Raw genomic sequence first — 13253 nt, 5'->3', positions numbered from 1 at the left:
TACTTTATCGGCTGTTGGAGACATTTTCAAATTTAAAAAGTTGGAAATGAGGCAACAAAGAGCAAATATGAATAAGGATTGATTATAAGCATTGAAATGCCTACGTTTTCTACTCGTACGTTTCCACTGCATTCCACTGTATCAACTAAACGTGTTGCATTTGGTCTACTGCGTGTGTTAAGTCTCACTTCCCTCATCTCAATCTCATTTGTTGTATCTACTCTGAACTCTTGCTACTACTGCCGTGGCACAGAAACCTCCACTCGCGCGAATCCCCCATCCCTCCACAATGTGTGCTTAGTCTGCTCCCTCCGCCTCCCTCCTCCTCCCTCTACGGCGGTTTCCCAATGGCAGGGCAATCCAGCAATTGTCCCACATAATTCCCCAGCCTTTCCCCTGCAGACCATGTGACATCTGCTCCCTGGCCCTGCCTTTGCTCAGTGATTATAGCACTCAGAGCATCCAGGAGATTTACTGGCAGTAATCCACTCACTCGTAGGCTGAGGGAGACACAACTTCTGTGACAACTACCAGGGCTGTCGACAAACCCCTTGCTTTTATACACACACACACGAGCGCACACAGTCACTTGTTTAGCCTTTTTGTGCATTGATTCAGTCAAAACAGCTCGAGCTTTGGAGTTCACATCTTACTGACAAAACTCCTCTGATGGATGTCTGTCTTTTTCTTATTATGGCCAACGAAAGAAAAACAAAAATACTCTGGAGGATCATGAATGAATGTTTAGCTTCCCGTAATTAGCCACACCACAGTAAACAGCAACCGCAATAATTGAACATATCGATGAACCAATACACTCGCAGATGGAGTTGAATCCCATTTGATTGTGTGGGTTTACCTAATCAAGTCATGATGGATGATAAGAAAACCTCGACTGATGCGTCATATAGCTCAATAATGCAATGAGAATGCAGGGACGCAACCAATTACATCGTTACATTGAAAATAGGAACTGATAGAAAACTGCTTGGATTGTGACACATGTTAACCTTAAACAAGAGAGAGCCTCAGCAGCTCATTTTATAAAACGGTCAAAATATAGTTTGGGAAATTAAGTATTTTCAGAGCAGTGATGTGAATTGCCACAGGACTGAGCTTGACTCAATGAGGATGGACAAGAACTGTGAGAAAATGACCTTGCAGCATCGCTCCTCTACTTTTTCTGAGTGCTCTTTGCTGACCCTTGCTAGCATGGCACTTAACACTCTGACATTGCTCAGGGTTACTGTAGTGTGACAGAGAAAGGAGCGGGGCTGCTTCTGAAGTACATTCCCCTCCACAGTAATTACAGTAAGAAGGCCGTCTTAGATTGTGAAGCAAACATTCCGGTCTAATGTTGCCAAGCATTTATTCTTCATTGTGTAATATTGTCATTGCCTACCATTAAAAAAAGCAGTCAGGACGCATTTTCAAATTTGAGTTTTAAAAGTGCAATTCAAGCTTGTCCTGTTCAGGATTTTGAGGCAAATGTGACAGCCTAAAGCAGAGGCCATAATCACAAAGCAATGTACATATACCCTGTACTGATCACCACTTAGCCAAGGATGATTGTGAATGGGACATTCAATGGGAATCACTCCCCCAACTGCTGCATGAAAGTCACCATGTGAACCAGTCTTTATGCATGTCTTGACTTTTGAATAGCTTGGCGGCAAAATGTTAGCTGAACTAGTATGATGCCTAAACTGGCTGCGGAAAATAAAACTACAAAATAGTCACTTTACTGACTGCACCTATACTACCTGCTAGGAGTTACATGAAAAGTCGACACACGTCGTCATCGAAAGGAATTTCGAATGTTTCGGTATACCAAAAGATTTTTTCCCACCCATTTCTGTTTTTCTACATTGCCCCACTGAGTTTTCTGCTTCTGCCGCTGGCCTCCTCGTAGCCCCCTCTGGCTTCTCGTCCCCTCTCAGCAAAATTCAAACAGCAAAGGGATTAGCTGCTGCCCGAGTCTTGCTGCCTTATCAGTTGTGGGCAGGGAGGGCTGTGCCGTCACACCGCATCCATCCCTGCAGCTTCTGTCACACGCTGGGGTACCATAGAGGCCCATCTCACCTACTTCAGAACCACTCCCTTCACACTTCAGCATCGGTCCACATTCAGTACCGTCCCAGGCGTCGTGTGTATGATTTAATCTTAATTCTCAATTCCATGCATAAATTCAATGCAAATTGCAAATTACAAGTTATTTAGGAAGGGTCATGACTTGTTGAAGTTTTACATGTCAACATATGCACTTCATTGGGAAACTACTGTCAGTCAGTGAGTTAATATGAAGATTTAGTGTTTGACATTTTCTGGCCTTTATAGCTTGGTCAAGCCATTGCTTAGGATTTAACATAATGTGCAAAAAAATGTATACAGCGCAGCAAAAAGATGAATGATAGTTGATCAATGTAAGTGGGCAAAAATCAATAAACTGAATATTAATATTCGAAAAGCATGTTGATTTCATCATATTTATTTATGAAATTTATACTGGCCCTATCAGGCCAGTGTCAGTGACCCTAGGTGGCCTGATAAAGTTTTACGTTGTGCTTTATTTGCACATTCTTGAACAAAAAGGCAAAAAAAAAAAAAACAATCACGTGCCGCTGCGTTTGAAACCCATTACAGGCTTATCAAAAACCCCACACAAGGAAATTCAAATTAAATTGAAGGATAGTAATGTAGAGCCCTGCATAGCGAGCTACAGTACCCACATCCCCGTTTGGACTGAACTAAAGGCCTTCAATGGTTTTATGATCAAGCACAAATTCCGATTGATGCACTCTTGCATGTTGTAGTCTTCACAGAAAAGTGGAAGCTGTTATAGCTGCAAATGACAGTTTCGTCCATTTTCATTTGCTATAGGTTGAAGGATCAGATGCCTTTGTACTTTAGTCCTCATTTTAGATGCCAGAAGGTATCCATGCTCATGATCTCTGTCTAATAATGCCCCTCGCGAAGGTGTTTATCAGTCTGGAGGCAAGTTGTAATATCTGGTATGTCAGGATGTTTTTGTCAAGTGATATGTCACCCAGCTAAGCGTCGCTAGACTTTTAATAACATGACACGTTGATCATTATTGTAATTTTTCCCTCTGCCTGCCAGTGATGAGTGTGTCTCCATTTTCACGCGCTGACCGTTGTGCCTCAGCATTTGAAAAGCTCAATGCGATCTTATCTCAATGCAGACAGGGCGCCTCCCTTTTGCTTTCACCTCCTTCTCTTTGATGGATTTAGCCCTCAGATGAGGCTGTGCCTATGCATCCCAATGACCTTGCTTATAAATAATGAGCATGCTGGTGTCTGTGAGTGTGCGCCTGTGTCTGTGCATGTTGATCAGACGGTTACAGCACCAATTCACATGCGTGTGTGCGTTGTCTTTGAAGGTGGTCCATATATCTGTGCAGGTGTGGGGGTGTATGTGTCAGTCCAAACATAAAGCGCTGATTTTTCTGATTACTTTTGTATCCAAACACTTGGTTATTGTCCACTCGCTGTGTCACAACAGGATTACGCGAGGGATTATTAGCCAGCACCACCACCTTTTCACTCTTTCGTCTGTATGTGCAGTTCTGGAGTTTATGTGGTAATGCTCTCACTCCCAAACGTGGAGTTTTTGGCAAGACGGGGGAGCTCCAAACCATCCTCTGCCTGGCTTGTACCAAGGATGAGGTCACGTATTCCGGTGCCTTGAACGGTGACATCTATGTGTGGAAAGGGATCAATCTGATGAGAACTGTGCAAGGGGCTCATGGGGTAAGTTTAAACAAGATAAGGTTTATACACAAATGGCTAGACGAGACAGAACAAAAGACATGCAGACACATGGAGGCTGAAATATGTTGAAAGAAAGAAATAAAATACACAGTCTTACCCTAAGCAGTGCAACCAAGCGAAACGCTATGAAAAGAAGAGACTGTTGGGAATATATGAATGCAATTTCATGGAACAAATATTAAAATTTAGGTTGGTTGCCTGTGACCAGCAGAGAAGGACTTTAGGCTTGGATGGCTCACAACTGGTAACCAGCATCGGTAGAGATGCACATGCTTGCTTGATTCTGCTCAATAGAGAAGGATCAGTCTTTTGCTCCGCTGGATTAAATTATATCTATGGGATCAACAGCTTTGTTAGGGAATGGAGATATGGGGGAGGGGCTAATAGCTACAGTATGTTCCGAATCGTGATTTATTTATTTTTTTAATACCACCCAAATATTTTACTAGGGACTCAACAACATTCCTTTGCAGTGACGGTAGCAAACAATTAATAGCGACTCTTGCTCCTCCTTTGAGCTCTGTGTGACATTGAGGCCGTCAGAGCAGGTGTGCAGCTTTTGAAGGCCTTGTTAAACAGTTGCCTTTGGTACTGTCATAGCTTGTTTATTGCACACTAACAGCCTGTCATTTCCCCCAGTCAGGGATTTTCAGCATGAACGCTTGCGAAGAGGGTTTTGCCACCGGGGGAAGAGATGGTTGTGTCCGCCTGTGGGATCTCAACTTCAAACCAATTACTGTCATTGATCTCAGGGAAACAGACCAAGGATATAAAGGTGATGTAAAAAATGCCTCCACTCAGTAAAGGTTGCAGGGCAAATTAGGCTCACCTCACTAAGTGGCATATCTACACCATGCTGCTCAAGTCATTCTTTTCTCTTCTCCCTACTAATGCACCCTTTCTTCTTTCTTCCGTTTCCTTTTATTTGTTGTCTTTTGGACCTAACAGTAGCTAGAAGCGAAAATAGCAGAGGTGGGTAATGCGCTATAAGGGTGGATTTAACAGTCGTGTCAGTCCGTTTATAGCCGTCCCCATATTGTGTTTAGTGAATTAGTTTTACAACATATTTTAGATATCATAGTCATATATGTAAAGTACAGCAAATGCTCCCTTCATCCACATCAGTTGCATATTAGCTTTACAAGATGCTGAGATGTATTTCTGTTCAACTTCGGCCTTAGTCAGTTGATGGTTATTTACGCATCCTGTCTTGACCTTCCATGTTCTGTCCAGTAATGCAAATTTAAACCTGTTTGGACGACATTGTATTGATATTTTTCCGTTTGTGTGTGTGTGGATAGGGCTGTCTGTGCGTAGTGTTTGCTGGCGTGGAGACCACATCCTGGTGGGCACCCAAGATAGTGAGATCTTCGAGGTGGTGGTCCATGACCGCAACAAGCCTTTCCTTATCATGCAGGGTCACTGTGAGGGCGAGCTGTGGGCGCTGGCCGTGCACCCCACCAAGCCTCTCGCTGTGACAGGCAGTGATGACCGCTCAGTCAGGTGAGAGTTGAGAAAATTGCATTGTATCAGCAATTCAGTGTTGCAGTACCTCCTGTGTCTGAGAATGTCTGCTAATGATTTATTTAAAAAAATTATGCTTGCAAAACTAGCTCAAATTTGATTGCTCACGCAAGCACATTCAAAGGTCGTTCGGCCATCCAAATAAACGTTTTGCGAATTCTGGGAGGAGTACAGTGTATGCAAACATTGTTTTAGGAATGAGATTTGTTAAACCAGAGGTGAAATGCGATGGCTGATTTTGAATCTATAAATACTGGGTCTGAAAGGTCTTTGTAACTGTGCAAAGGATGAGTAAGAATACAGGCAAAATGAGCTGCGGCAGGGAAACAGATCTTTTCTGCTTGTGTAAATGCCAGAAACAAAATGATCATGATGTCATCTATTGAGCAAATGCAATGTTGGAGCTTCTGAATGATCCAAGGTGGGACTTGGAGTCACTCACAATAAAAAGTCACGTCATAGCATATCAACTGGGGCTGCCGAGAATAAGCGACCAGTCAAGACTACGTTGACGATCAAAATCTCCACCAATTCATTTAATAGTCAAGGAGTTGTTTAATTATATATTCGTTTTGTTTGGAATGTTGATGCTGCCTCATCACTCACTTTCCTGCTAATTACATGCCTGTCTGAGACACACGTACAGCAGTGGTAATCCGGGTCATATGAGATGTAAAGAGAAGCATTGTGGCTAATACAGCATCATGGCTTCCTGGTGTGAGGATCAGATTCCGGCACATTTTATCAAAGAATACCGCATACGATGCAAACCTCCCTTTCATAGCAAGCAAGAAGAGCTCATGTGCTCTACTTGTCAACAGAGTGATGCATTCATGAACTGGGAAACACCAGCACTCAATGTAACAGAGCATGACACATTTGCCACAAACCCTCATCGGCACACACACGCACAAAACACATAATTTTGTTTGTTGCAAAAGATTGATAAAACTTGTTTCAGATCTGGATTTCCTTGCTTCTGGGTGTCCATTGGTGCCTCTCCCGGCATAGTTTTTCCGTTGTGTTGTCCTAAGTTTTAAATGCAGTGTTATGCAGGATGGGTGAATACATCCACTGGCCGTGCATTCTGGATCAGTGAAACAAAACGTTGTTGCTGGTTGCCCCCCCAAAAATCTGCTATACATATCTTTTCTGAAATTCAGTAATATGTTTCTTTGTCTTCCACTAACACTCACTTCAAACTTTATTTTGCATTTGCAATGCTCCATCAAATTTTCCATCAAAGCTACCTAGAGCCCAAAATCCACTTTTAAATGTGACAATCCTCAGCACTTTTGCACCAGTTCCCTACATTTGGCTCAATTATTTTGAGTGAGTGTACACACAGATCTGTGTAAATTAGGCCCGTTACATAAAGGCAGTGCATAATTAATTAACAATTTTGTCACAACTTTTCCTCCTCCACAAGGATATGGAGCCTTATTGATCATGCACTGATAGCTCGCTGTAACATGGAGGAACCGATCCGCTGTGCAGCTGTCAGCACTGATGGTATTCATTTGGCCCTGGGAATGAAGGATGGGTCATTTACCATTCTCAGAGTCAGGCAAGTACACAATTCAATGAAAGACTGTGTAAGATTTTATGTCTAGCCATTGGGGCTTTTTTGAAGAGTCGTTTTTTTTTGTTCGTCTCCAGAGATATGACCGAAGTGGTCCACATCAAGGACAGGAAGGAGGCTATCCATGAGCTGAAGTATTCCCCCGATGGGGCCCATTTGGCTGTCGGCTCCAATGACAACTCAGTGGACATTTATGGTGTTGTGCAGAGGTACAAGAAAGTTGGAGAGTGCATTGGCTCCAACAGCTTCATCACACACATGGACTGGTCGACAGACAGCAAGTTCCTGCAATCGAACGATGGCAGCGGCAGGAGACTCTTCTATCGGATGCCAAGTATGTTTTATTTGCTCCATTCATAAAGCTACTTGAGGTGAAATGTAGTCTGTTGAAAAAAAAAAAGAAAAAAAACATGTTCAATTGTGATATAAGATTTTGTGTCTTTTGTTCAGGTGGTAAGGAGGTGACCAACAGAGAGGAGCTGAAGCTGGTGCAGTGGGCTTCATGGACATGTGTGCTAGGCCCTGAGGTTAATGGAATATGGCCCAAATATTCTGCTATCAATGATATTAACTCTGTGGATGCGAACTTCAACAATCAAGTCTTGGTAACAGCAGATGACTACGGATTAGTCAAACTTCTACGATATCCATGTATAAAAAAAGGTAAACAAAACAACTGTCATTATAAATGCCCTGTTGAATTCATGTTATATTTCTCTTGATTTTAGGTGCGAAATTTAAAAAATATTTAGGTCACTCAGCCCATATTACCAATGTAAGATGGTCACATGACTACCAGTGGGTTATAACCATTGGTGGCGCGGATCATTCTGTGTTCCAATGGAAGTTTGTTCCAGAGAGAAAATCAAAAGAAGCTCTGCATATTGCACCGCAAGGTGAGAAGAAGGAAAACTGCCATGATTAGTTGAAACCAAGGAACTGCATTGCATTCTTTTGGTATTGCACTAGGAATGATTACAATTGTACAGATGTCTCTAAACTGTTAGAATAGTTACACTCGATACAGTGCTACACTATCCACATTGTTTGTTTAAGCAGTAATTGTGTTTATCTGAACCAGCACTCCTGTGCTTGGCTCTTTTCAACTGTTCTGCTCCCAACAATCTTATTGGCTTGATGTTTTCAACCGTCGTACTAAACTGTTCCCTATTCCATAACATTTAAAGGCATCCCTTCAATGTGAATGAAAGTTGGAAAGCCCAATTGCATTGTCATTGCCAACTTACTATTTTTGCACAGACTGGGTGTAGCTGCGCTCTCGATAATTAAAACCTACTCCGGCTGTCTTTCCTTTTCATTTTCCTAATGGACCTCGTGAGGAGCCCTCCTTTAGCTCCAAATCCATCTTATTGTCTTTTCTTGGCTCAGCGTCATTGTGCAGCATCAGCATCCTGAAACATTTTGCTTTGCTACCAAACAGGAGAGAAAACAGTATTACTGGATATAAAATGATAGCATTTACTCAGACAGAGCTGTTTAATTCATTCATGTTTATTTTTTACCAGCTCGGTATAATGAAACTATCTCTCTATTTGTAGAGACCTTGGCAGACTCCAACAGCGAAGAGTCAGACTCTGATCAGTCAGATGTGCCTGAGATGGACTCGGAAATCGAGCAGGAGACACAGCTGACATATAGAAGACAGGTTTGTGTTTAACTCAGGGGCCTGCCATTTTGAATGTCCATAGAATTTTACTAAGCACATGTGCTCAAGTTTCTGCGTGAATTCAGGTTTATAAAGAAGATCTACCTCAGCTCAAAGAGCAGTTCAAAGAGAAAGATCGAGGAATCGCAATGAAGAAGAGAGAGCGAGCCCCTGGGAGTGGGTTGAAGCTGCACTTTATTCATGGGTGAACTTGCACTTTAATATGGTCAATTAGAAATGGAATTGAGTGACAAATAGTCTTTCTCCAAAACATTTGTATTTCTTTTTATTTTCGCAGCTACCGGGGCTATGATTGCAGAAGTAATCTTTTCTATACTCAGACCGGTGAAATTGTCTACCATGTGGCTGCTGTTGGAATCGTGTACAACAGACAGCAGAACACCCAACGTTTCTACATGGGCCACGATGATGACATACTCTGTCTGGCCATTCACCCCCTCAAGGACTTTGTAGCAACAGGCCAGGTAGCTCTCGAGTTATGCGTAGAGACATGAGTATTACACTGCCGGTTGTCTCGTTTGTACACTTAAATGTAACAAAGAAACTTGTGTTCAAATAATGATTTATGGCTATCCAGGTTGGCCGAGATTCCTCCGTCCACATATGGGACACAGAAACATTAAAACCAATGTCTGTGTTGAAGGGTTTCCACCACCTTGGAGTGTGCACTTTGGACTTTTCAGGTGAGTCAGTATCAACCCCCCCAAAATCTGAGGCTTTCCATTGAACTTCATGTTCACTATATTATGTAATGTGCTGTTAGGAATGTATGCCTGTTGATCTAGCTTCCACACCTTTTTTTATAAATACAATTGAATTGTAATACAAGTCAAAATCTGACCTCTGCCTCTATTCATACATCGGATATGTATATCGCATACATATCCGATCTGCATACTGCATCTGCAGTATGAACGCTCATACATACACATCCGACCTTTGCGTCATCAGGAACGCAATATGCACTTTGCATATATGCACCACATTGGATTGAAAAAAAAAAACCCCGAAATGGGCGTCTTGACCTATAGTCTGAAGCCTTTGATTATGAAAATAGACGAGACCGAATGACAATTGACAAGGACATCTATGCAGCTCAACTATCCCTCTACAAGGATTCCATCTCTCAAGCAAAATCACATTACTACTCTGGACTCATCTGCTCCAATGCTGGAAATACAAAGACTCTCTTTTCCCTTAGGAACAGAATCACTCAACCCCCTGACTCCCTACCACCTCACTTGTATTCTTGTGACACCTGCAACACACTTCTCCTCTTTTTCAATGAAAAAATCAACAAAATCCACCAGCATCTGGGCTCCTCTGTACCTTTCCCCTCCTCTGACCTTCTCACCCCTTGTAAACTGTTCTGTTCTTTGAACTCCCACATCTCTCATTAATTTCAGACCTCATCATTAAATCCAAGACTTCCTCCTGTCAGCTCGATCCCCTCCCCACAGTTCTGGTCAAATCCTGCCGACCCTCTCTGCTTCCCTTCATCTCAGCCATTATCCATTCCTCTTTGTCGACTGGAATTGTTCCTATGCTCTTCAAAACTGTAGCTGTCACCCCAATCCTGAAAAAGCCTGGTTCAGATCCCAATGACTTCAATAACCTACGCCCCATTTCCCATCTTCCCTTCATTTCTAAAATTCTTGAGAAAACTGTCGCCTCTCAGCTCCATTCCCACCTCACCGACAATAGTCTTTATGAACAATTCCAGTCCGGCTTCCGTCCCCGTCACAGTACTGAAACAGCCCTCATAAAAATCACAAATGATCTTCTCATGGCAGCAGACTCTGGCCTAATCTCCATCCTCATCCTCCTTGACCTGAGTGCAGCCTTCAATACAATCTCTCACCCCATCCTCCTCAACAGACTTTCTTCCATAGGCATCACCAACACCCCTCTACGTTGGTTCCACTCATATCTCACTGGCTGCTCTCAGTTCATTCAACTTAATTCTTTCACTTCACAATCCCTCCCCGTCTCTTCTGGTGTTCCCCAGGGTTCTGTCCTAGGTCTGCTCCTTTTCATTATCTACCTCCTTCCGCTCGGAAACATTTTCTGCAAATTTGGCTTACATGATGACACCCAGCTCTACCTCTCCAGCAAACCCGACGCTTCTCTCCCACCCTCATCCCTCTCTCACAGTCTCCCAGATATCAAATCTTGGTTCACCCATAACTTTCTCAAGCTAAACAGCAATAAAACGGAACTCTTACTCGTCTGTACCAAATCTACTCTAAGCAAAGCCGACAGTGTCTCCCTCATAATTGATAATGCCACTATATCTCCTTCCACCCAGGTGAAGAGTCTGGGTGTCATCCTTGACAGTTCACTATCCTTTCACTCCCACATCAGTAACATTACCCGGTCCGCTCATTTCCACCTTCGCAATATAAACCGCCTCCATCCCTCACTCATTCCTCACACCACTGCTATCCTTGTTCTCTCGTCACTTCCCGTATTGACTACTGTAACTCACTCCTCTTCGGTGTCCATCAAAAATTCCTCCATAAACTTCAACTTGTTCAGAATTCAGCAGCCCGGATCATCACGAAAACCCCCTCCTTCCATAATATCACCCCCATCCTCCGACGGCTCCACTGGCTTCCTGTCAAATTAGGATCAACTTAGAATTACTTCTCTATACATTCAAAGCCATCCATAACCTTGCACCCCCTTATCTGTCAGATCTTCTTCAAATCTCCATTCCCTCTCGCTCACTCAGGTCCTCATCCTCCCTCCACCTTTTTCTACCCTCTGCCCATCTCAGTACAATGGGGTGCAGAGCCTTCAGTCGCTCTGCCCCCAAACTCTGGAACTCACTTCCTCCCTACATTCGTAATATTGACTCTTTCCATATTCAAAACCCACCTATTCAAACTTGCCTATCCACCTTAAATCTTTCTTTCTTTGTTTATTATTTTATCTGTGTTTTATTATTGCTTTTGGTTGTACAGTGTCCTTGAGTGTTATGAAAGGCGCTTGTAAATGTGATGTATTATTATTATCATAAAGCCATGTACAAATTTCATTTAGTATAGTTTTGACCACGCACAGTGACATTTACCCTAATAATTTAATCTCCAGACAGATCCCTTGAAGTATTAGTTTCAGAGTTCGGTATTTCCCTGTTATACAGTAGCCGTCCTCAAACTACGAATTCCTTTAACTGGCCCCCACGCAGGCAAAGCACATTTTAGGTATCAATCAGTTGCACTATGTTTCACGTACACTGCTAACAACGGGCAGAGACAAACACAGTGGCTTGATCTATCTCTGCCAATAACACAGGTTTGATTTACACTCCACAGCGGATGGCAAGCGCCTGGCTTCAGTGGGCTTGGATGACAATCACACAATTGTGCTTTGGGACTGGAGAAAGGGAGAAAAGCTTTCAGCCATGTGGTGAGTGTGATCCCGACTTTGTTTACAATACATGATGATGCTATATGGAAACTTAAAAAGCTTTGACAGTCCTTTGTGTTAATTTTTAAGATTATTGGAGCTTCCCTCTTTAAAAATGGACATTAATAAATGTGGATTAAATTGGAGCCACTTTGTAGTGCATGGATGACAGTGTGATTCATGGTTCGCAGTGGGAAGAAAGGGAATTGCCTTTTAGATTAAGAGGCTGCTCCACTGCGACACTTAAGCCTGCCAAGGTTTGAATAGTTAGAGTATGTCCCAAGGCTCCAACTGTATCCATAATGAATGAGAATTACTTTCAGTGCTCGTCTTCTTGAGAGCGCGTCAGATTTTATTTTGACAAGAAGACCATATTTCCAAGGTACAACTATGTGATATAATAGCAAATGGGCTACCAAAAGAAAGGCATAATGAAAATCTAGATTTAAAAGCTGTAACACTGAATCACTGATTGTAACTTGTCCTAATTGCTGCTTTAATAGAATACAATTACAGAACCACACTGTGAGAAATATGTAACCGTAAAACGGCCGCATATCAAAATAACTTTTTTCCCCTCTTTGTTGCTCAGCCCACTTGATGTTCATATTTAGTCTCACCTCAATTTAAACTGACCCTGACCCGTTGAGAGCACTGTGTGTTTTTTGTTCTTCTGTTGTCTCCAACTGAAAGTGCAGAGACAGCTTGAATCTGATTTGCAGACCTTGTTGGGTGCTGTGCAATGCAATTGTGATGAAAAGGGCCTGAGAGTTGTCTTCAGCTGGGAGGCAAAGAGTGGGCGTGCAAGGATGAAGCCTCATGGTTTTCAGGGAGGAAGATGGGAAAATAAGGTGTTCTGTTTTACTTCAGTATAGGACAAAAATGGTTTCCATTTGTCTAGCCATCCATTTTATATAGCGCTAGTCCCTACAACTATGGCCGATTTAAACAGGTTTCTTTAATAAAACCTTTTGACGATTTCTTTACATTGACCTATTTGCCATCTTCAAAGATAAATTGAAAGGTTTTTAAATGAAGAATAAACTCTGTGTGTGGCTTTGCCGAGTGCCCTCTCTAATTTTAGTACTGTGCTTGCCTGTCCTGTCAAGAGGATTACACAAAATTAAGGGAGTGATTTCCATAAAAACTGAAGGAGGGCTGGAGGTTGGGCTGAGGAAGAACACATTTTGTATAATGTAGAATTTGGAACACATCCAGTCGGCTTCATTAATAATGAATACTGTTGTGTTTTCAG

The 13253-nt window shown here is 42.5% G+C and overlaps 1 protein-coding gene across 2 annotated transcripts in view; it reads left to right on the top strand.

Annotated features, from left to right (window-relative positions):
- The window catches only part of eml5 (EMAP like 5), a 39092-nt gene that overhangs the window by 12262 nt on the left and 13577 nt on the right, over positions 1-13253 (top strand). For both annotated transcript variants that reach the window (XR_007966397.1, XM_052085262.1), the window contains exons 5-16: positions 3585-3770; positions 4431-4566; positions 5093-5294; positions 6745-6882; positions 6975-7231; positions 7348-7560; positions 7626-7793; positions 8457-8563; positions 8650-8768; positions 8862-9048; positions 9162-9267; positions 11905-11998. Coding sequence is in view for 1 of the 2 variants with exons in the window: in XM_052085262.1 (XP_051941222.1) it covers positions 3585-3770; positions 4431-4566; positions 5093-5294; positions 6745-6882; positions 6975-7231; positions 7348-7560; positions 7626-7793; positions 8457-8563; positions 8650-8768; positions 8862-9048; positions 9162-9267; positions 11905-11998 (1913 nt within the window). In the remaining variant the exon portion in view is untranslated. The remainder of the gene's footprint in view (positions 1-3584; positions 3771-4430; positions 4567-5092; positions 5295-6744; positions 6883-6974; positions 7232-7347; positions 7561-7625; positions 7794-8456; positions 8564-8649; positions 8769-8861; positions 9049-9161; positions 9268-11904; positions 11999-13253) is intronic.

This window comes from Hippocampus zosterae, chromosome 14, assembly GCF_025434085.1.
Source record: "Hippocampus zosterae strain Florida chromosome 14, ASM2543408v3, whole genome shotgun sequence".
NCBI classification, from domain to species: domain Eukaryota; kingdom Metazoa; phylum Chordata; class Actinopteri; order Syngnathiformes; family Syngnathidae; genus Hippocampus; species Hippocampus zosterae.
Note: the sequence above shows the minus strand (reverse complement) of the source record. Positions and strands in the feature narration are given on the sequence as shown.